The 25768-nt window shown below is 37.9% G+C and overlaps 1 protein-coding gene across 1 annotated transcript in view; it reads left to right on the top strand.

Annotated features, from left to right (window-relative positions):
- GALNTL6 (polypeptide N-acetylgalactosaminyltransferase like 6) overlaps nt 1-25768 on the top strand; it is a 1017111-nt gene that overhangs the window by 738213 nt on the left and 253130 nt on the right. The window contains exon 6 of the mRNA XM_075197705.1: nt 6871-7054. Coding sequence (XP_075053806.1) covers nt 6871-7054 — 184 coding nt within the window. The remainder of the gene's footprint in view (nt 1-6870; nt 7055-25768) is intronic.

Here is a 25768-nt window from a genome sequence, read left to right as displayed (position 1 = left end):
CATGGCTGCTCATCGCTTTTAGCAAGGGCATGAAGAAATTTTCCCCATTTTCTCCTTGGATCAACGTCTGATTAGCTACGTACTTCTGGGGGGTAAATTTAACAAGCTGCGGCTTTGGAAAAGTGGAGATGTTGCCTATAGGAGCCAATTAGAAAGTACTAAATAAATGATAACTAGAATCTGATTGGTTGCTATAGGTAACCCCAATCTTAACCCCTCCTGTTGCTTTCCGTGGATCCGGTAACATCTGTATGTCAGTGGTGAACAGTACCTGGTCAGCTATGGCCGTGCTGATGTCCCTTACTTTGTTTGTTCTAGGTGATCATATGGAAAAGATATGTATATGGGTGGTCAGACACTCATATGTGCACTGGGCATCCAGGCACCCGATGGCAAACAACTAGTACCCGTTTGCATGCCCTGTAGCCATGACATGACTAGGTAGGAGACCCTCATGATGTTCTTATCAGTAACGATAGAACAGGCTGGTCACCTGGACATATTGGTCCTTCATTTGGGGGGAAAATAATTTGGGGAAAGGTAAGTCCCTTGAGGTAGTCATATCAATTAGGGAGGATTTACAAACCACCAAGGCACACTGGACAGCGGTAACCATATGCTGGTCAGACGTTATACCCAGGGTCACCTGGCAATGCCAGATACCAGCCCCTGTAATGTGAGGTGTGCTTAAAAAGTTGAACAGGTCCACAGGGCAATTGGTCCAGGCATTGGGAGGTGTATGCATTAATCACTCCATCACCTCCGTCCAGAAACACCTACCTAGATCGGACGTGGTCCACATCACGGGGAAGGGTTTATATTTATTTATAATACAGATTTATTTGAGGTAGGGGGTGATACTACAGTCACTTGGTGGCGGGCTGTAGGCCGCTGAAGGACTACAGCTTTGGCAGGAGGGCAATTCTGAGTCGGTGCTATCGCTGATTGGCTGCAAGTCACTGCGCTTTTCAAAGTACTTTGGCTCTTGGTCCCTTTGTGAGGGGGATCCCTTGACCTGCTTTTTGTGGGAACGTCATTGTCCGTCCAGAAGAGGTGTAGTCACACTGATGCCAGATTATATATATATATATATATATATATATATATATATATAGCATCGGTCAATATGTAAAGGATTATGTCTTGAGTCCAGTGGCTAGTGCCTGATGGCCATACACTATATGGCACCTCTCCTATTAGTTGTAGCTGACTCACAACTTGCCTTCTCCGCCAACATGTCTTGTTTAAAATAAACTGTGAACTATTAATTTATCAACAAATCTGGTGTCCATGTCTTTATTTTAGCATAAGTTTAGTTAAGGCATAATGTGTGAGTGGGGTTTGGTGCAGTGAAAGTGAAGCATTTACAATTTGCAGTTTATGTGATCACATGCATTACATGACTATATTTTTAAATGAGCACACACACACACACACACACACACACACACACACACACACATAACTTTTTCTAGAGGCCAATAAATCTGCCAGTATGTTTATGTACTGTGGGAAGAAACTGGAGCACCCACAGGAAACCCACGCAAACATGGCAAGGCAACATGTATGTACAATAGGAGACTGATTAGTATTATCTTCAAAAAACTTCAATAGCTGTTTTACAAATATGGTTATTGAAATGTCAGCTTTAAAGACGTCATTGCCTTTATGACAGCCTTAATAGTTAGGTGCCTTCATTGTTTGAATGTACTATACTAAAATCGTCATTTGTCAGCACGTTGGAAATTGTATTTATTTGTTACATGTAATTATAGCAGTGAAAACAAAAAGTTGTCACTTCAAAAGAATGAAACTGCCTTTTATTCCTTACATTTCAGGGAAATATATAATAGTGCTGTCACATTTTTGTATTATGCCAAATCATTCACCTTCTGTTTTTGTAATGAATTTAACTTTTGTTAGAAACATAACCTAGACTAAATTCTAACCGGCTTCACAATAGACAATGGAATATTGACCGCTTTGCTGAATCGCATCTGAAATTTCCATCACACAAAGGCCTGGAAAGAAAAAAGAATACTGACAAAACAAACTAGAGAACTGTTAGAGATATTGAGTAAAATATGAGCAGGAAGTGTTTTTTTTATTATAAAAAACATCAATGCAAATTATTTAGATAAACATTTCTTTATATGTGCAGGCACTGGCATACAATGGTGGTTATAGAAATGATGAAATGCTGAGTGACAGTTATTGTATTTATTAGCTGTTTCAAATGGTCACAGGAATAAAACAATTTTCTGTACACTGAAAGCAATGAAAACTAGTATTCAGTTTATCAATATATCTGAAATTGAAATGCCTAAAAATTTGGTCAAAATAATAATCTTCCAAACCTGCCCTAATTTGATTGAGACTCAGCAGATTAAAAATTTTCCCTAATTGCCTAGCACCAATCACTATTAAACGAATAGGTTGTGAGCCAAATACAATGGTACTATTACAACTGCATTGTAACCTTATGAAAGTACCATGCTGCCAGTTTCACACAAATTTTGCTTGTATATCAGGAAAAATATTATTCAATAATGGGCATTTCCGAGAACGCATACCATGACACTCCCTCAATGCTTCTACCAAAACACATGGATTGTGAGCAAAGATAGCAGCATCTGCTGGGAGCAATACAAAAACTGGGTGGATTAGTTCATTCCTTAATGAGTGTGGACCAGGCACATAATGCTTCTGGACAATATTATGTAAATGAGATTCAAGGGGAGGAGAAGGATCATTTGGGAGGAGAGGATGTTGCCTGTGTAGCAGGGGGCTGCTAAATATTTTTATCCCTGCATTTTCACTCTTTCCACCATGCACTTTTCCAGTCTAACCTGCCATCCTGCAAAACTAGGTACAGGTTACTTTCCTGAAACTGAGATCCTTACTGCTTAAATGTTCCAGGCAAACAAATAAGTTTCAAATTCCATGCACTTACATACTTTGAACTTTCGGAAGTGACCTTAACAAGTCAATATATACATAATCAATCAGAAAAACATAGAGCAATATATTTTGCATACAATGATGAAATTTATGTTGCTATGCTAAATAAATGGGGGAGAACCAGAGAATGGGTGAAGAGGAGATAGAAAGAACTGGAGAGGGGCACTAATCTATTATGAATAAGGCTGGGTAAACACCTATGCAATCCTACTTCAGATACAATTTCTGTAACGATTTCACCAATGCCGATTCATGCATACACACCTACACAGATTTACCGTCAGACCTGTGATCTTCATCTCTTATAACCACCAGCCAAAAAGATTGTGACCATGTACACACTCTACAGAGATCTGTCTACATTGCAGTGTATGCATGAGTGCGTACACACTTCCACATTTGCCCGACATTATTCCATCATTGATCATGATTTTTAGGACGTGTAGAAATGCAAATCACATGATCACAGGAGCATACACACACTTACAATATCTGACCAAAAGTCATTAATCGTGTGATTAATGTGATTAATTGCACATTAATGTGACATTGTGATTAATTACACAGCTATCCAATTATCTGCATGACAATTGGACAGCTGTGTACCCAGCTTAACAGGAAGAAGTTGGGAGAGGGAAAGAGAGAAGAGAGAATCGGGGGAGAGAGAACTATAGAGCAGATGAAGAGGAGAGAAAGAGAAGGGTGGAGTGAGTGGGAACACTTACAGAAAGAACAGCCACATCTCTTCAGTGGGATGGGGGACAGGGAGTATGAATATTACTCAAGGCATCTCATTGCAAAACCCAACCTTGCTTAGAGGGCAGTATTTTTGTCTATTATAATTTATTTATATAGCGCCACCATTTTATACAGCACTTTCTTGAGAATATTGAACTGCCACTGTAGCTTACAATATGAATTCCCTACCCCCCCCCCACACACACACACACACACATACTAGAGTAAATTTTTGTAAAAGCCAATTTACCTTACAGTATGGTTTTGTGCTGTGGGAGGAAACTGGAGCATTCAGAGGAAACCGAAACCTATGCAAACCCATGAAGAAAATACAAACTCCACACAGATAGTGGCCTATGAGACAGCAATGCAAGCCACTGTGCCACCGTGCCATCTAGTATTTGATTGGTTGGGAACTTCTCAATTATATGCTATATGTCAATTATATGTTATTGTCAAAAGTACTGCACACCTAGGGCTAGATTTGCTAAAAATCGAGTTTGGTGGCGGTTTGAAACCGCCTCCCATCGCTGGCGGTTTAGTGGTCGGCTTGAGGCTTCAATTTAAAATGTCTGGCGATGAATGGTGGATTTAAAAAGCTAAACCGCTGGTGGTTTGGATGAGACCACCACCAAAACCACCATCCAAAAGACAGGACAGGACAGTTTTAATAGCTTCAGAATGGCTGGACAGGACAGTTTTAATAGCTTCAGAATGGCTGGATAGCTTAAACATGCTGTTTGAACTATTTTGCCATTCAGAACATAAGAGAAAGCACCATTGACAATTAAATTAGGTTGTTAATCGTTATCTATTGATTAAGGGACAAAATAAATTAAATAATAACCTAAGAGGGAAAAAAAATTCTGTATATTAAGGGGATAAAATTATTTAATTATTATATTATTCGGACAATATGTAATGACAAATTGTGCAATATAAATAATTATATCCACCATTAACAATCAGTTAATAATATTATATATTCACATTTCCCGCATAATATAATGCTATAATAGTGTCCCTTTAAAAAATATTAAAAAAATACATTCCCCCATAAGTTAATATTAAATTCATTTAATTGTATCCCTTTATCAATAAATAATGGTTTTCCAGATATGTTGAATGTCAATGGTGCTTTCTCTTATGTTCTGAATGGCAAAATAGATCAAACAGCAGCAGTTTGAGCAATCTCGCCATTCACAACCACCTCTTTCATTTTGGCCGTTTGGATGGCTGTTTTGCGGCGGTTTTGAAAACCCCAGCTTAGTAAATTTCACTGTTTGTAAGTTCATCATTGTTAAAATTGGGATGGCGGTTTGTAAAGTGGTGGTTTTGAAAAATGTCATTTCTGGCCATTTTGACGGCATTTTGGGCTTTAGTAAATCTGATGGTATCAAAACCGCCGGAAAAATAGCCTAAAAGCAGTGGTTTGAGCAAACCGCCCTTTAGTAAATCTAGCCCCTAATCTCTTTCAAATGTCACTTAACGGATCATTATCAAACACATAGGTCACTTTTTACAGAAGGGTTACAATACCTGTAATATTGAAGGAATATAAGCATCCACAGAGAAATTAAATGTTTGAAGATATTTGAGATCAATGCATCTATATGTGTGCAGCTGGTATGCAATCAATATGGCATCCATTGCACTTGATGATGTTAATGATTGTTATCACACACAGATATAGGCTGTACAATGACTATTCTAAAACAGTCACAAGACAAATGGTAACTAGGTGTAAGCTTTCTGTGCAAAACATACTGTATAAAATTGCAATACCAATATAACAAGGTGCATGCCTCATTTAGATACATTACATTTGAAGCATCTGAGTAAGCTTGATGGTGTTTATTTGCTGTAACCATAAAGCTTGCTAATGATGTAATTTACTCCCAATTTTCTGGAGGTGACAGTAAGCTTATTTTCCTTTCACAAATTCAAAACAAATGTAATATTCTCCAGTGAATAAGTACCATACATGCAAAAAATACAAAAAAAGGAATATTTGTTAACTATCTATAAGTATAGGGGTTACAGTGCATATGGGGAAACCTCATTTTAAATAGGGGAGTTGCTTGCGTCATATTAGACCAGGGGTAGATGCCTACAACCATTTGCCCTAACTTGCAGATGAAATAAAATTACAAACAACATTAATAAAAAAAAAACTTTTTTGTTTATTAGGTATATTGGTGTTTAAGTCAGATAACAGTTTAAACATATCAAATAGATATAAGCCACAAAAATGATTAAACTTGATAAAGTTCACTGTGCTAAACATGGGAACTGGGCCTCAGGTGGGTCTAGCAATGTGCCTATTTTAACTACAATCCTGTATACTTTGTATATTACATTCATTTTTATCCATAACTGCATTGCAAGCACGTTTTTCGCATAGCGATGACTACAGTCATCACATTACAGCTCCAAACATGTCCTGCCAGTTTATGCATTCACAACTCACATGGCTTTGTAGCTTGGTGAATAGAAGATTTCATCAGCAGTGTGCCCAAATATCAAAGCCTGCAAGAGTTGTAGCATAACAGCAGTTGGAGAGTCAAAGATTGCAAATGAATTGTGTTTTTTAATATTCAGATACTGTTAACAGTTTCAATTGCATGCATATGAACAGTGAGCTATTGCAGATAACATTGGAGATTCTCTGTAGGCCAAATAAGAGAGAGATTGAAACTAACAGTATGGGGTATATGCAGGTGCATTTTGATGCTTAACATGTTTACTAGAAATGAACATTCCAGGATAAACCTGGAAAGATAATTCCAAAGCACAGCATCCTTCAAGGGCTGTTCGTAGAGTATTTTAGACAGTGGTGTTTGTCTCTGCAAGTGGCAGATTGAGGACAGCTTGCAGGGCTGAGTGACAAAGATATAGAAGGCTGAGTTTTTGCAGCTCTCCCTAGGATGTAGTTCCCCTGAAAAGAAGAACTATAATTGTCTCTAATCACTGTCCAACTGCATGAAGCCCTGTATTACATAGCAGCTCAGCTCTGCTTTAAAAAAGTAAAAAGCTATGAAAAAGCTGCAGTAAGTAAGAAGAAAAAAACAATCCCTTCATCCCCGGGAGATCTGCTGGAGTCAAGCTTCTGTAATATGATGGATGAGTAGACTAAACATGTCTTCCTGTATTTGTGCTTTTATTTTTCAGATCAGATTGCTCTGAACCACAAAACAATTGTGTGTCCCATGATAGATGTCATTGACCACAATCACTTTGGATATGAAGCCCAAGCAGGAGACGCTATGAGAGGAGCGTTTGACTGGGAAATGTACTACAAGCGAATCCCAATTCCTCCAGAGCTACAGCGAACGGATCCCAGTAATCCCTTTGAGTAAGTAGAACTGAGTGGAAAAAGTGCAATGTATGATGGGTAAAAACTGGAAGTCATGTAAACTAGGAGACTGAAAGTTATGTAAACTAAGCACTAAAAGCACTGAAACCCTCTATGTATTTGCTTCCCACATTAAACCTAACTGCAGTGCACAGATGTCTTCAAAGTACAACTGTGGCCACTTTGTGGGATGGGCCAATATTTATGACAAAGGTTCCGATCCATTCACTAGGAATTACAGGCATCCATGAGGCATATACCACAAATTATGTTCATAAAATTGTAAAAGAGAGATGGCGCTGCTGCCGGATCGGCAGCTCCATCTCTGTTTTTCGAATTTTATGAACATTGTTTGATTTTTGGCTTGACGGATCAAAGCCAGAAAAGAGAGGGCAGCTCCTGATTTTCAGCGCTAGTACACTAATATCTTTATTCTTTTTATATACCGCAAATGCCCTGGTGATATCACTGAGTCACATGGCATAAAATATCTATTGAGCCATGAAATATTCTGAGACGTCACTGAGACATGAGGTGTGAAGTGCCCCGTGTCTTAGTAATGAAATTATTTTTAGTTAATGTATTGGCAGCATTCTAATGATTATTGTTTCAGCTACAAAATGACAGTCTTCAGGTATACTTTCCAAACTGTTAATCTGTTAGACATTTTATTTGGCCATAAGATTTCTATCACTCTACAGCAAGGAAATTCAATGGTTCCAGATATTTGTTAACAATGCAGATATAACTAGTATAAAAGTAGATCATTTGTCACCTTGACAATGCAACCAATGGACTATGAAACAGCTAAAGGTATTGTGCATGTATGTTGCTGCTTCACAATACTCCAGACTGTGAGTTATACCTGGTTCATAATCTTGCTTTATCTGTGATCCTGTGATTTTCTGTTGCTGCAAAATATGCAATATTAAGCTAATTCTTATTCAGTATATTTCACAGTTAAACTTTGATACTTTGGGATTATTTTTAATGTGAATGATATTATATTGATCTAAATATTTGACACCCTCACACCTTCATTGTCTATATTAAAGGATTCTACCCTGAGAAAAACTCTGTGTCTACACTGCCTCATGTGGTTGGTTCGAGCACCAGTGCATGTCTGTACCCCTGGATATAGGGCCTGACCCATTAAGGAAAGTAAAGCAAAGAAAGGAGTAACTTTACACCTTAGCAAAACCATGTTGCATTGGAGGGGGAGGTAAATTTAAAATGTGGGGACGGATTTATCATTTGGTTAGGGCATGTCCTAGATCAACTTTACATTTCAGTGTAAAAAAAGCTATCAAGTATTTATGTGCTGCATGAAAAAAACACAGTATTTAAGTTATTTGCAAAGTAATAAACTAATTTGCACCCCTTGCATTATAACAAGCTTTGTCCAGGAGAAAATGTACTCCTTTTTTTGCCATACCTTCCTTAATGAATTAGGCCCATAGTGTTTTCATAGCTGCACAGAGGTAAGCAGAGTAAGTTGCATTTTGAACTACAGTATTATATCCCAATCCACTGTACACTATGCATATACTGATTGTTGGGATATCACATTGTTGTTCAAATTGTAACTTGTTCTGTTTTCTTCTGTGCAGCTATGGACAGTGAGAACATTGTAACTGGGAGCACATTGAGTTACTAGTGTCCAATATACAGTAGGTGACACAATGATACTGCCCACAGGCAGTACATAATTGTTTTTTTATTATAGGTGGATAATCTGTTCAGTATGGTCACATGTGTATGTTAATAATGCAAATGTAACTATTGCAATGTTGTGTCATATAACAAGAAAAGATATGGTACAATAGGCGCACACAAATTTTGAACTCACAGAAGCTACAAAAGGACAGGTGCACAGTGGTGTTTGATTTGTGTTTAGAAACGTATGTTTAAATGCCAGTGACATGGCATGTGAAAGGAAAACACGCGTGACATGCTTTTGTGTTACATGTGTTCATGATTTCATTGGAGGCCACTCCATTGACTTCAAAGCTTGCAATCATTATAAGCATTGAATGGAGCAGGCAGCATTAGGGAAATCGCAATGGAGTAATTGTAAACAATATTTTCTTTTTCCAGTCCCATTTCTTGAATGTGTTATAACATTAAGTACAATTAACAAATATAACATCAATGGAAATCAGTGTTTCATACAGTGATTATTTATATAACAAATAATCATGCAAATATATTGATATGTATATTTAAAAATAGTATTCCTACAAAGTAGACCAAAATGAGAATAGCAAAAATTGCATAAAATAGGATTTAAAGTTCTCACAGGGGAAGTTCAGAATTTAATAGGTAGTAATTAGTCAAAACAGATGTGTAATCCAGTTTAGAAACTGGTACCCCCAGTTAATTAAGACTGAGTGACACACAGCAACTGATTTAATGTAAGATGTGAAACAACATGGTGGAACAGTCAGTAAGGGAGGATATGAAATATCTGAATCAATCTTCATTTTCTTCATTTATGTCATATTCGCCTTGCTGAAATTTATGTAGCTTGTTTTATAATCAGGTTTATGGAAGCTGAAATGTGTTCTCTCTCTAGCAGCTGTAGTACTTTATTTTACATTAAAGTACAGTACATCAAAGCAACATCAGAGAGAAAATAACTTTAACATCAGAGGCAGTCTTCTTGGAAACTTACTAAATGATACATTGTTAATGAATTACCCCTAGATGATGTGGTTTATGTTGTCGTGCCATGTTGAAGCTCTGGAATAAGAAGCACATCTAGGTGACTTTTACAAAATCCATTAATTCTCATTCTGACCTTGTTTATTTCAATTACCCAGCACTTTACTGCAAATGGCAAATCTCTATAAAGCAAGCTTCAACTTATTTTACTTGTGGTAAGAACTAGAGAGAATCTATTACTCTCTATTAGGCCGCTCTTCTTGCATTAAAGTATGCCAATCATTTATGAGCATTTTCATACATTATGTATATGCCAATATTGTTAACCTTCCATGCATCATTTACTAATTTATCACTCTGCTACTTTACCTTGAAATTCAAGATTTACATGAACAATTTGTTTTACTTTCCTCATGCACAAAGATACTTTAGCTTGATATAAAGTAACAGTTTACACTTGTGGATTTATGCCTAAGGTTGACCTTAAATGAACAAAAATTGCATGTACAGTTATGGCCAAAAGTTTTGAGATAAAAAGGAGGGTGGTGCTTGAAATCATTGTTCTTCCTCTGTTAACCATGGTTAACTGCAAGGGAACACATGCAGTCATCATTGCTTTGCACAAAAAGGGCTTCACAGTCAAGGATATTGCTGCTAGTGAGATTGCACCTAAATCAACCATTTATCGAATCATCAAGAACTTCAAGAAGAGGTTTAATAGTTGTGAAGAAGGTTTCAGGGCACTCAAGCAAGTGCCAAGGCCATCTCCTAAAGTAGATTCAGCTGCGGGATTGGGTCACAACCAGTGCAGAGCTTGCTCAGGAATAGCAACAGGCAGGTGTGAGTGCATTTGCACGCATAGTGACACGAAGACTTTTGGAGAATGGCCTGGTGTCAAGAAGGCCAGTAAAGAAGCCACTTCTCTCCAGGAAAAACATCAGGGACAGACTAATATTCTGCAAAAGGTACATGGATTGGACTGCTGAGGACTGGGGTAAAGTCATTTTCTCTGATGAATCCCCTTTCAGATTGTTTGGGGAATCTGGAAAAACACTTGTCCGGAGAAGGAAAGGTGAGCGCTACCATCAGTCCTGTGTCATGCTAACAGTAAAGCATCCTGAGACCATTCATATGTGGGGTTGCTTCTCAGCCAAGGGAGTGGGCTCACTCACATTTTACCTAAGAACACAGCCATGAATAAAGAATAGTACCAAAACTTCTCCCAACCATCCAAGAACAGTTTGGTGAAGAACAATGCCATTTCCAGCATGATGGAGCAACTTGCCATAAGGCAAAAGTGATAACTAAGCGGCATGGGGATCAAAACGTCGAAATTTTGGGTCCATGGCCAGGAAACTCCCCAGACCTGAATCCCATTGAGAACTTGTGGTCAATCCTCAAGAAGTGGGTGGACAAACAAAAATACACAAATTTTGACAAACTCCATGCATTGTTTAGGCAAGAATGGGCGGCCATCAGTCAGTATGTGGTCCAGAAGTTGATTGACAGCATGCCAGGACGAATTGCAGAGGTCTTCAAAAAGAAGGGTCAACACTGCAAATATTGACTCTTTGCATAAAGGTAATGTAATTGTCAATAAAAGCCTTTTACACTTTTGAAATGCTTGTAATGTTACTACAGTATACCATAGCAACATCTGACAAAAAGGTCTAAAAACTCTGAAACAGCAGACTTTGTGAAAACTAATATTTGTGTCATTCTCAAAACTTTTGGCCATGACAAGTCTTCATACTTAAGGCATACTCTCCTAATTGCTACCTCGCAGCTGGGAGATGTGGAGGTGAGATACAAAAATAATTGGTTTGGTGTGCATTGATTATACCATTCAAGTGTGCTGTGTAAATCGTAGGATGATGCCAGTTGCAGTGTCATGTCCTCACCCACTCTGTGTCCACTGAGGTGAGTTAGACTTAATGACGTGATTTGTGTCATCGCGAAATGACCGTGCTAGAAGGTAAAGTCCTTTCCAGGAGAATTTTTTCTTCAACAGGAAGTCTGGAAGATATCACTTTATTGTGGTAGTCTACCAGACATACTGGGAGAGTAGGCAACTGTGATTTAAAGTAGAATGTTGAGTTCTGTAAAATAAATGGTAACATTAGAATCATAACTCATCACAGAGTGCACTGTGGGCAATTTATGGAGGAGGGAAAACATGATTTTTCCTGATTTGTTAAATTAAGGGGATTAATTGACGTGTGTCAACTTGTTTTGTGTATAATAAACATTTCCATACTGACATACACCAGTTCAAATTTAGATTTCCTGTATCATTATCTTGCATATCCTTACACTTGGAGAACTGGAACGGGGATGGGCAGGGGTGATCAATCATAGGCCAAGTGCTTGTTCGCCTAACTACGACACACTTAGACATGGACACATCCTTAGATACACCTCTCTTGCTGGTACTAGAGGACTGGTGCAAAAATATGCAGAGATGAAGATGACTATCAGCAGCAATATCTAGTCACTGATCTGTGTACTGATTCATACAGCTGTGTACTTATTTAATTAGCGCTGCGGCTATAGTATGTCAAGTGTTGGCCATCTATTTGCATTTCATTACTTGACATTTCCATTTGAACTAATGCAGAAAAGAAGATTCCCATTTGATCTTTAAGTAGTAAACAATACATTTTGGGGTGTTTGTATTTCATTACTTTTTATATTAAAAATGTTACTTTTGTATTTGTTAATAACACTCTCAAGACATAATTATCTCTTTTGTATGTGGCACTTAATTAAATCATTACATTGTGTACAAATAGGGTAATGTGACCTGCACATTTGCTACTGATACTGTCGAGCAGCATTTTTGTACTATCGAGGGTCGAACTGTCATAGTTATTTGGATCTCACACTGCACTAAGTGAATCATTAATCCCTTATTGTATTTTCACAATAAATAAAATTTTATTCATATCATAAGTAGAATTTAAGGGGCGTGCACCAACACTTTCTAATGCAAATTGTTTTACACAGAATATGTAGAAGTGAAAGAAAATGTGTTAAATCAGGCACTCAATGGTTAATATAATCTGTAGGTAGAGCCTCCCATCAAAGATAAGATAATATCAAGTAAATACAGATGGTGGGGAATTCAATTGACCACGTTACTCGTGAGAGTAACGCGGCCTATACACTATTACTGTTACTACAGTAATAGTGTGCATTATTACCGTTAGTACATGAGGCACGAGCAGAAATCTGTGTTAAAATTACCGTACTAGCAGTAATAGTGTGTGGGCCGCGTTACTTTCATGAGTAACGTGGTCAATTGAATTCCTCTGTAACAGTGTTATGATCAAGTAGAGATGCTCATTGACCCCCGTGTTTTGGTTTTGGTTTTGGTTTTGGATCTGGATTACCATTGTGTTTTGGTTTTGGTTTCGGTTTTGCCAAACCTTCATTGCGTGTTTTGGTTTTGGTTTTGTTTGGTTTTGTTTTGCTATTTTGTTCAAAAATCAATGTTTTTGGTCATAAAAGAACCAAATTTAGTGCTCCACCTGTTTCTTGGATAAGTAATGTAATTGTAAAGCTAATAAATTATCAAAAAAACAGTTTAATTCCTGGTAGGCCTTCATTAATTCGACACACAAACCAGATTGTCTTCCTCTCCTTCTATGCATATTGGCAATGCAGCCATCGTCTTTGGAGGTATATTTCACCCTACACTTATACTTAAATATGTAAAGAAATGGACAAAGCCAGTTTGGTTTCTGTCTCTCTAGGCCCCCCTCCACTTGTAGAAAATGCCAAAAAATTCAGCCGTTATAGACTGTACAATATTAATAGAAATAGACAAAGCCATTTTGGGGTCACTGTGTGTATGACACCCTACCCTTAAGGATAAATTGCCCAAACAGCTGCCTTTCAAGACGGTACGTGATATGGAGATGCCCCAAGTCCCTCTCCTCTTTGGGGGTAGATTGCACCCTACACTTAAATAGAAAGTTTTAAAAAGATGTTATCATCATCATCTTCAGCTTCATCCTCACCCTCATCAGTGTGTACGTCATCATCACAGACTATCAATTCATCGCCGCTTGAATCCGCATTAGAGAACAGTCAGTGCTTGCATGTCTTGGATGGTGGAAGATGTAGTTCATTTTTATAAACATCATTTTCTCCACATTTTTGGGAAGTAACCTTCTACGGCGATCACTGACTAAGTTCCCTGCTGTGCTGAACACTCGTTCGGAGTACACACTGGAGGGTGGGCAGCTTAAGTATTGCAAAGCAAGTTTGTACATGGGTTTCCAAATTGCCTGCTTTTCTTCCCAGTAAGGAAAGGGACTGTATGACATTTCCATATCATTACCTGATGAAAATAATCCTCCACCATCCTTTGCTTTGAATCCATTTTAATAAGGCCAAAGCACTTGTAGTGCTAAATATTGTTTTAGATACTGCTGACAAATAGGACTTTTGACAGCCAGAAAAATTATTGCAAAAGAATGGGGAACACCCCAAAAGCACTTGGAGTGCTAAATATTATTTTTTTAGACTGCTGACAAACAGGACTTTTGACAGCCAGAAATATTAATGCAAAAGAATGGGGGACACCCCAAAAGCAGAAACTGCACCCTCCTCTATCATCCTCTTACTGCTGTAACAATTGGTATTAAGATTACAATGGTATTGCATACAAACAATAATGTGTCCAATTACTGCTCTATCCCTGCGCTGATATAGCCAGTGTGACCTAACCCTGCTTTCTCCCTCTGTCAAATGGCGATGGATTGCTGTGGAGGCTGGTATTTATGCTTTTCAAATCTCGCGAGAACCGAGCTCAGAAATACGAAATACGTCACGATGACGTTTTGCCTCGATTTCAAATCCGAATGGGCGGGAGAGTACTGAGCGTGCTCGACTCGGTACTCGGATAGGCTAAATTCGGATGAATTCGGATCTCTGGGATCCGAGCCCGCCAATCTCTATGATCAAGTCACTCAGATACGTTTTAATTCCCATATTGAAATAACGGACTGCATTAATACCATGTTAATGAGCGATATTAGTATGCAAAGACATAATATTGTATGATACTAACTGACTTGGCTCTGATAGGCCAATTCTAATGTCAATCAAATATTGATCCTCATTTAGATATTGATAAATCCTAAAAGAACTAATCCAGCCACTAATCCAGTCATACTAGATTGTAGAATTAGGCTGCTCATAGTGAATGAATGAAAACAAATGATGGTAATAGAGAATATAACTGAAGATGGGATGTTTGCTGCAGTAACTTTAGAGTGATACTGTTCGTTATGACAAAATCCTCCAATACTGTTAGTTTAGCAAATCACCCCTAGATGCAGTATATATGATGATGAGAGGGTATATTAAAATTCCTATCTTGACATTAGCAAATTAAATTACAGCCAATTATTTCAATATGTGGTAAGATTAAGTTAATTACAGACATACATTAACTATCAGGAATCTGCATGTCATAAAAAGACATTTCTTCTTGAGTAGCAGCTGACCACTTGTAGTTATGGTATGGATTAGATAGAATTGTAGACTATTATTGTATATGAAATGATGACAGGAGAGGATATATGAAAATTTCTTTAATTATTAATTATAAATGATCAAAGCAGCAAAGTGGTTTGTAGCATACTCACGTTACTTCATAATCATTTATTTTAAATATTTAACTAATTATGGTGATTCAGTAATTAGAAATATTTTTTTTTAATGCATATCAATAATAATTGTGTAATAATTTCAGCAAAAATATTAATCATTGAGTGCCTCACATTGTCATATGTCTAGTGCAAATACTACTTTTTTGAGCTGGAAACATGTTGAATAGTTTTCAATTATTGCTTTTCATTTTTACAGAGTCCTAATAAAATGGCACTGATTGTAGATAAGTACATTTTTCCTCAATGTGCTGTCCTTTCCAGACAGGATTGGAATTGGCATTTCGTGTGATATGAGGGATATAATTATAACACACCTGTTTTTATGTACAAATACAATTAAGAGATTTCAATTTATCAGTCGTTGTGCCTATTTCGAACATGCTAGTATATTGGTTTAATGAGTGGCTCTCAAACAGATTAGGCCAGCTTCATTCCAGGTGAGATCCACTTGACTCTGGAATAAGGACTCAGCAAATACAAATTTACTGTGAAATGGAGTGTAATGATATTACCACACAGCTCATGAGTGCACATTAGAAGCCAAAAGTTTTCAAGGAAAAGAAACAGGCTAGAGGGAAAGCTAAGTAACTCAGATGTAAGTAAAGCAGAATTAGATCTCTGAAAAAAGCAGATTAAAATAAAATTATATATATATATATATATATATATATATATATGTCCATGTATTGAAAGCATATCATTATTATCAAGGTTGGAGCTATTGCATTATTTTTTAATAGTACTACCATTTATATTTTTTTCATTTCATGGTCATCATTGTACCTGAATGCTAACACAGTATGGCCATTTTTTGAAGTATGAAAATCCATCTTCTGCAATTGCAACTACCATAGAATTTTGCACCTGAAAATGACAGTTTGCATCTTGTGATGGGTGGAGCTGGATGCATCTGAGTTTTCTATGATGATTGCTGGTTAGATGCAGGCCTGGAGCATTTACTTTGTTGTTCCCTGTTTAGAATTGTAGCATGGAGGATTTTTCTACCTCGTGTCTTTTACATCCTTGGAGATTATGGACCACAGGCATTAGACTACAATTTCAATGGCACAAATTTTGCACCTTGCAGGTGCACTGTATAAAGGAAAGAGCATTTCTAGGAGCATTGCAACCATGTAAAAAGAAATCATACACAGAACAGGGGCGGACTTAGACTATTTTTTAAGGGAAATTTAACATAGTCATGCCCACTCTTTCACTCTGATTGGTTGGCCCCATTTGGCCACGCCCCCATCCTTCCCTTTGATCAGGCCTATCAGAAGAAATTCAAAGGTAGGAAGATTGCAGCTGCGGGGAGGAGGGGGGTGCCCATAGCCCCAATCGCCCCCCTCTGGATTCACCGGTGACACAAAGTGCCACATGTAATTAAGGCAGTCCAAATGCCCCCTCACTTTGGATGGATTAAAACATGAATGAAAAACCTAGCATTTAAATAAATGAAGAGAGTGGTACTGATATGGTCACTTGACGAACTTTGAAGTGTTGCAAAAACACTTGTGTGCACCATGACAAACCACGAGTGCTCACATGGTTTGCATTCTTTTTAAATGACCTTTTTGACCTTTGCACCAATTCCGCTCCAGTCACACACAGAAATAAAGAGTGAAATATAAACATATGCACTTAGCTGTAGTGGGAAGTGGTATGTACATGTGCTGCAAAAATGGTGCCATCCACCTGGTAAACCTAGAAATAGTAATACTTAGCTTTTCATCTCTGTTGAGGTCTGTGTGGTTGTCTTGTAGGCTGTCACGGGCACTAGGAGTCTTTACCCAGGTATCACCAGATGATGGACTTACCAGAGCAGTATAGGTGGTAATATGATACTCTGGTAGCGGGGTGATCACGGAACAGGAGACAGCAGATGGTAAGAGAATGCTCGTGGAAAGTCTATGACTAGCAGCACTGGTAATATATAGATAATTGACACGAGGAACTGGATGGACAAGGAAACGTGAGGGTAGTCAGTGGTCTGCGGATAGCAAGTTGTACCACTGCTATAGTGAGGAGGAATGTCCAGAAATAACAAGGAGGTGATGAGAGTCAGCGGTCTGCGTATAGCAAGTGGTACTGCTGTCTAGGTGAGGGAATGGAATCCAGGTGAAGGTATCCCGGAAGTCAGTGGTCTGCGTTAGCAAGTTGTACCACTGCTATGTGAAAGGATACTGGAAACAGGTGACTCTGGAAACAGGGAACAGTGGTCTGCCTCTAGCAAGTTGTACCACTGAATATATATATGTGAGGAAGAGCACGGGGAGATAAATGCAATGCAGAGTATACACGGGCACACTAAACTTGATCCCACGATGATATGCACAAATAGTAATAACTGAACAGCACTGCACAATAATACAAAGTCACAAGAACTATCCAGGCAAAAGGTAACACAGTCAAATGATGGCAATAGTCTCAGCGGATAGGAAACTGCAGAGGAGAACAACTCAGTCCAGCAAGATATGCAATACACCAGCACAGTCAATGAGAAGTATGCATACCGTGGTTCAGGAGAGCAGGCTGTCAGACAGAAGTGCAGTGATACCTGAACGGCTGGAGGCCGGCAGGATACGAAGTCCCAGGAGGGTAGAAGCGGTAATCAAGTAGGTGCAGCGCACAGGTAGGTAGACCAGCAGGGATGGAAACAATACTCAGGAAGTAGTATATCGAACTGGACACCTGGAGAACGCTGAAGAGTAGAGATGGTCTAGACGAGATGGAAGCAGCGGAGCGTTGATCCAATGCAGACAGGCGAGTTGACACAAGCGGAGACACTGTAGAAGCACGGAGAGCGGATCAGCTGGCTGCAGACACGAGGAGTACTGGAGGGTTGCGATGAGCAGGGTACTGCAGAAACACGGAGGCAGCGGATAGGAATCAGCTGGAGCAGTCACGATGAAACACGGGAGAGTTGAGGTGAGCAGGATACTGTAGAACACGGAGGCAGTGGATAGGAATCAGTTGGTGCAGTCACGATGAAACACGGGAGAGTTGAGGTGAGCAGGATACGGTAGATACACGGAAGCAGCGGATAGGAATCAGCTGGTGCAGTCACGATGAAACACAGGAGAGTTGAAGTGGACTGGAAACTGTAGTAGCACAGAGGCAGCGGATAGGAATCAGCTGGTGCAGTCACGATGAAACACAGGAGAGTTGAAGTGGACTGGAAACTGTAGTAGCACAGAGGCAGCGGATAGGAATCAGCTGGTGCAGTCACGATGAAACACAGGAGAGTTGAAGTGGACTGGAAACTGTAGTAGCACAGAGGCAGCAGATAGGAATCAGCTGGTGCAGTCACGATGAAACACAGGAGAGTTGAAGTGGACTGGAAACTGTAGTAGCACAGAGGCAGCGGATAGGAATCAGTTGGCACAGTCACGATGAAACACAGGAAAGTTGAAGTGGTCTGGAAACCACAAACGAACAACAGGAATCAGCAGGAGCTGAACACACGAGGAAACACAGGAACACCTTCAGAGGCTCATGGGGAATGAGACTCCAAGATCAGGCAACGAGGTATTGACCTCAGGTGCTTTAAATAGGGAGTGTTGCCTGATCAGCCAATTAACTAAAAGGAACATGAACTGAAGGTTTGAAAGGGCTGCACATGCGCAGACCCTCAGGATGGTGGACGGCCACGGTTCCTAAACACACGAGAAGTAGCACTCACAGTCCGGTGAGTGACATAGGCTGACGTCTGAAGTGGTATTAAGCCTGGCTGGTGAAAGATGTTTAATAGTTATTTTCACTTGTAAAACTGGGAGATAGTGTGAGACTCAAACATGTAATAAGACAGAGAAAGAGACAAGAAAGAATAATGAAAAGAAAGGGAAAGAGGGGAGAAAATGGGAAAATAAAGTTGGGGGAACAGAGAAGAGAAGATAATGAAGGGAGAGAAAAGATACACAATGAAAGCCATTATGTACATGTATTTATATAGCCCCATCCTACTCTGCACCAATTACCCTTGACTGGGTAGTAACAGACAGACAATGGGGTAAAAGGAAACAGACCTACATATGAATATGATGCAAGTCCAGAAGCAGATGTACTCTCCTGTAATAATTATCAGGAGATATATATCGTATGTTTGATATAGATATGTGGCACAAAAAAGAACAAACTATACAATAATAATGTTTTATATGATGTACGTAGCAGATAGAAGTATCGAGAAATTTAATTTACAGTTATACATAAATTTTAAATCAATGTACAAGAAATTATAGACAAAATAAGTTTCATAATGTCTGTTCTGGGCATTAGACTTTAGAGGAGTAAAACTGTTCAGCACGGTTCATGATTCATTTGTTGGATTTGTAGAAATTTTGGTCAGAGGGAATTGTTTGATAAATGCACTTGATAAAAATATAGTTTAACATTCTAAAGAATGGCTGCCTTATATATACATCAAGTTAGTTTCTACATTGCAAATCATTTGTATCTGCAGCAAACACAAACCCTGGATAGTTAGTGAAAGTCCAAAAGTATTGTACAGGAGCAGGAAATTATTCATTCAGTTTCTGCAAAACCCTCCAATTGCCAACGCAGTTATCAGCTGAAATGTGTTACCAAAGGCGGAACTAGCGAGCTGTGGACCCCGGTGCACCGCACCTGCTGCACCAATGGTAGTTCCGCCACTGTGTGTTACATATTGAAGTGCTGAGGATGATGTCACCAGGGGACTAACGGATATGTCCCTAAAGCTATTAGGGACAGTGTAAACTCACAAAAATGACCAAATTGGTCCCTCCATTGTGAATGGGCTAAATGTTGTTTTTGAACAACAATTTCTAAATGGAAGAGTAAAAAAGTAAAAAAATAACAAATTTAACACATTAACATCAAAAAAATGTTTTCTCCCTTGATTTTTTAAATTACATTTTTTGTTTAAAACAAAACTAAAGAATTGAACAATTTTCTTGAACAATTTAACTGAGCCTGAGACTGAGATGTGCTCTCTAGATATATATAAGTGTTCACTGCGGTGGAAAATCTGTGCACTTAGTGTTGTGGGTAGTCAATCTATAACTAAAGTGGGTATGATGAGGAAAAAATATAGGGGGGGCTATACAGAGTTCTAAAGCTTGCACATAGGACAAATAGGGACTTTTCTACGCCCTGGTTATGCAAATGAGCAGAGTAAAAATGATTCTACGGTGTAAATAGACATGCATGCAACTAATACTGTGACAAAGTACTTTAATAGACCAGACGGGCAAAAACAAAGTCGACAGATGAAGGTTGTTAATTTAAAAGCTGAATAGCGAATCTGTAAAATCTGTAGAATTGTGTACTCCCAAACCGCACACCAAATCACTCTCTTATGGGCCTCGTTTCAGAACTTCCTATACTGATACTTGGTAAGTCCTATGTACGACACAGCACCTACAATAACGGATGAATGCTGGTAATAAAGCAACAACTAATACATTTTTTTCCATATTCATTAAAAAGCAGCACACAACTAGATTACTGATTAAGAACAACCTCCCAGCTGAAACCTATATATGAATATGATGCATCAAACAAAGGGTCCACCCAGCATCAGGGACATTTGGATTGAAGTCCTTAGCAGGGTTCGTTCATTTTGTATAATTTAATCATCTTACAATGAGCAATGTTCTTTTCATAAAATTGTCATATTTACTTAGGGAGAGTAATGAGGTTTAATTAAGATTTTACATAACGCGACTTCCATATATTTGAGCACAACCTTGTTGATGTCACGCAAAGCATAGATATCAGTAATATAGACACCATCTGACTTTGTGGGTAGGCATATTAATATGTACAGTAAGTGACAATAGCAGACCGAGGCCTGTATTTATATGTTAACCTAGCACTTAAATGTCCTACAATATTGTCTATTAGATAATATATATATATATATATATATATATATATATATATATATATATATATATCTACTATATAAATGCCTAGTGGCGTGTAGGAAAAAAAAAAAAACAAGCTGCAGCGCCACCTGCTGGGCAGAGTTATACACTGACCTATATATTTCTTGAAGGAGAAGTGACAGTTGGGAGTAGTTGGTGGTTGCCGGGGGTGACAGTGGGGAGTTTTTAACACCTTAAGTAGCTTGATGAAGGATGTGGCGATGAAGATGAAGGATGAGGTGATGGAGAAAAATGATGAGGTGGTGACATGTGGACAAAACCACGTTAAAAAATGGCGCTTGCGTCGGAAAGTAACGCTCTTCCCCTGAGGAGGCCTGGCCTAGGCCCAAATGCATGACAAGAACCTTTTTAACACCTTAAGTAGCTTAATTTGACTAAAATGCATGAGTATCATGCACGGGTTAACTTGTGTATATATATATATATATATATATATATATATATGTGTGTGTGTGTGTGAGCCATCATGTCTATGACGTTTGAACCATAGCAGGAAGTACATATGGTCTATATGGGTATATAAATAGATGATGATGATGATGATGGTAGGTATGATACTCAAATATTTTTATCATGTTTAATTAAAGAAGATATGTAGGAACAGCAGAGTTTACTGATTTTCCCTATGTAAAATAGTTTTACTGATTAACACTATGAGAAAACTTCCCATGTTTCATGCTGCAAATATATTCAAGATCCAAAATCACCTAAATACAGTTTCATAGTAACCAGTGGTTGAATCTGTTAGGAAGAACCACAAGGCCTAGAACACTTAATATGATATTTGAAAAAAAAGGTGAATAATTCAGGATCTATATTTTATTTATATGTGTGTCCACTGGGTTGATCATTGGATGTAACGCGTATGAGGGCAATTTTTGCACAACACTGCTAATGTATGCACAGGTACTCAACCATATAAAATGTCTGTTTAATTATTACTATAGATGGTTTTCTGAATATACTTTATAGAACGGTATTAAATTTATAATGTACTGTATAGTTACAATGCTTTGCTACATTCTATACCTAACCATAAGGAAAACAAATTTACGCACAAGTTCCACAATATTTTCGCAACTGGTGGAGTTCCTCATTTCTGCTATAAATGAGAATCCGCAATCACACAATTGCGACCTCACATTCAGGCTTCCGCTCACACTCCAATAGTGCAGTCATTTCAAAATGATGAATATAAATGTTCACCATTTTAGGTGGCAGTACAGCTTTAAGATAAAATTCAGTTCATTGTTCTTTATCTTTCCTTACAAAGTCATTTGGGAGCCATCATTAATCTTATAAATACAATCAGTAGCCTGCATAGTTTTATTTGTTTATTTTCTTCTATAGGAATAAAGAACATTAATTTTTCACAAGATACAAATCAGTAAAGCAAAATAAAATTTTACAGTTGATTAGATCTTTTCCAAGTAAGCCAATTATTCAAAGCTATTTTGATCCACTACACCACACTTGAGGTTGTAGGCACGGAGAGAGTGTTAATGTTGAGGAAGTAAACTAGGTATTTAAACACTTGCATTCTGGTGCACGAGATTGTAATGACCAGAATAAAGAACACAGGTCACCCGCTGTCTAAGGTATGCCACTAGAAAATGTCAATACATTATTGATTCTCGTCCCTCTACACTTAGGGTATGACAAACAGGAGAGGAAAATACTTTCAGTGCATTCATTTGTAGGCTTAAGTAGAGCACAGTGGCAGCTAAATTCTGATATAAACAAGATCCCCTTTGCAAAAGGGAACAAAAATGTCACTACGGCTATTCAGAAAATGCGTGTGTTGTAAATAATGCAGGTAGCTATTATCATTTTACATAAGGAATAAGGATAGGAGTTAAGGACTTGATGTCAAACACTGCTTATTTATGCATTAACACTCTGCAGATTTGTGCAATAGGCCCGGGAGTGCTGCACTTAATTTATATTTATACAAAAATACATGGTTATCATTTTAGACTTACAGCATAAACCTTTCTTGTCGACTTGAATCATATTTTAAATGTGTTTAACTCCTGTCCTTATCTACCTCAGTTTTCTTTAAGCTCATATATACAGTAGATATTGAGATTTTCAGGCAGCTAATGAATGGTAAATATAATTTACTTTGAAATTAATTCTTATTGTAAAATGTTAAAAGATTAACTGAATGGTAATTAAAGTTGAACTAGCACAAAAAAATGATTTCACCTGTATTAGAAGCTGATTGCAATTATATGTCCATGGATGCCTTAATAGCTCTACTGAGGAAGTTAAATGTCTTTTTCTTAACGGATGCTGCCATATTTCAGTAATATTCTCTTCCTGATGCTACTAAATCCCTATTAAATAAATAAAGCTATATATCAATACACTCTTTTACTTGTTTACCTTTCATCATCATCATCATCATCAATTATTTATATATAGCGCAACTAATTCCACAGCGCTGTACAGAGAACTCATTCACATATGACATAAAAATTAAATGAAAACTACAACATTTCCTTTATCATGCTCTAGAGGTCAAGTAATGTCTTGAGCAGTTTGAAAATCGATTGAACCGACCTAATTTGAAGAACCTTGATCTTCTGGTTAAGCCAATGTCGAAAATATTGTTTTTTTTTTTGTTTTGGTTTGAACACCATGGTGTATTTACAGTGGTTTAGAACTTCTCAGTTATTCAGAGTCAAACTAAATTCTGATGTGGAGTCCACAACTTGCAGACTTTTTTGTGAAAATTGTGCGTCTATATGTGGATTGGGGTAGGTAGCAGGTGTCATCAGATTATCACTTAGTCTGCTTTTGACACTTAACAAAAGCAGAAAAATCATGGTAGTTTGCAGAGTTATTTAAATAAGAAAAGATGACTGGGCAAACTGGTCTTTCCAAGGATAAAAGATAACAATGAGGAACTGACAAGCGCTCTTATAACCATCAGAAAGAGGAATACAATAATGAATCAGTATCCACAATAAATCACATATTAATCATATATATCTCAAAAGACCTCAACATGGCACTTTAAAACACTTCCCACGTAGGAAATCATGTATCAGTCACTTATAACTGGGTTATTTTTATATAACAATACTTTACACCACAATACTTTATATGGGAGATTGTTAAACATTAATTTCGAAGGGCCAATGGGGCTCCAAACAATGCGGTGCTTCTCCTCCACGTCTATATGGCTCTCACGTTCGGCGACTCGGGGAGCCCGGCAATGTCACTAGTTCAGATAGTCTCCGTGAAACAATAGCCGAATGAATAAATAGTAAAAACGTCATCTTATGAACTTTAGGATCAGCGTCTGCGGAATCCCACGATATCGCTATTCAGTAAAGTTACTATATTAACTGGGTAGGTCACAAGAACTGTCATAATAATCAGGTCTGAAAGAAATGTTTTCAAGATGTTAACTCTTTATTTTTGCAGCCTGCAGGAACATAGCAATTTAAGACAATAATGCAGAACCTTATATAGTTTGACTTTATAAACTGTAATCATCTGTGCACGTGTAATACGTAGAAGTTGCACAACAGAATTTGCAGTTTAAGATTTCTTCATATAAAGAAAAAACTGACATTACTTTCTGAGAATTAAAATGCATATATAAGTAACAAGTTAACCCGTGCATGATACTCATGCATTCTAGTCAAATCAAGCTACTTAAGGTGTTAAAAAGGTTCTTGTCAGGCCTCCTCAGGGGAAGAGCGTTACTTCCCGATGCAAGCGCCCTTTTTTAACGTGGTTTTGTCCACATGTCACCACCTCATCATTTTTCTCCATCACCTCATCCTTCATCTTCATCGCCACATCCTTCATCAAGCTACTAGTTTCAGGGCTAGGTAAATAGGTGAGAAGCCCTATCTCCAATGAAAATACCTATTTTCACTGAATTTAGGGCTCTTCTCCCCATGATAAATAGATCCATTTGAAATGATTATTTAAATAGTAAAATCATTTCATTATTTTGTAATGCTTTTCTGAACCTAGCTTCCTGTGTTTGCCAAACAATTCTCCAGCTCTCATTTTTAAACATATTGTGTATAAGATATAGCTCATCCTCCATACCTGTCAGGTGCTGTGTTTCTGCCTCCTCCTACTCCTCTGTCCGAGACTCCCAGAATCCCATACACTGTAACAGGAAAAACAATTATGGATTTTTTTCAGATTTGTAGACATTTTTTTTTTTTTTCAATAAGCTTTTAACCTCTTCACATTTATTTAAATGCTTTTCACCCCACACCCATATATTAGTATTATTTTAATTTTAAATTAATTTTCTTTACATGTTTCCCCTTCTTATTCTGCTTCTACTGGTTGATTTATATAGCAGGTGAGAACTAGTTATCTAAATGTTCTAGCAAAGGCCGAAAGAGACTGGAGTACACTAGGGGCTAGAAAAAACACTATATAGTTTGTAGAACATTTTTTTT

The sequence above is a fragment of the Mixophyes fleayi genome, chromosome 1 (assembly GCF_038048845.1).
Source record: "Mixophyes fleayi isolate aMixFle1 chromosome 1, aMixFle1.hap1, whole genome shotgun sequence".
NCBI lineage: Eukaryota > Metazoa > Chordata > Amphibia > Anura > Limnodynastidae > Mixophyes > Mixophyes fleayi.
Note: the sequence above shows the minus strand (reverse complement) of the source record. Positions and strands in the feature narration are given on the sequence as shown.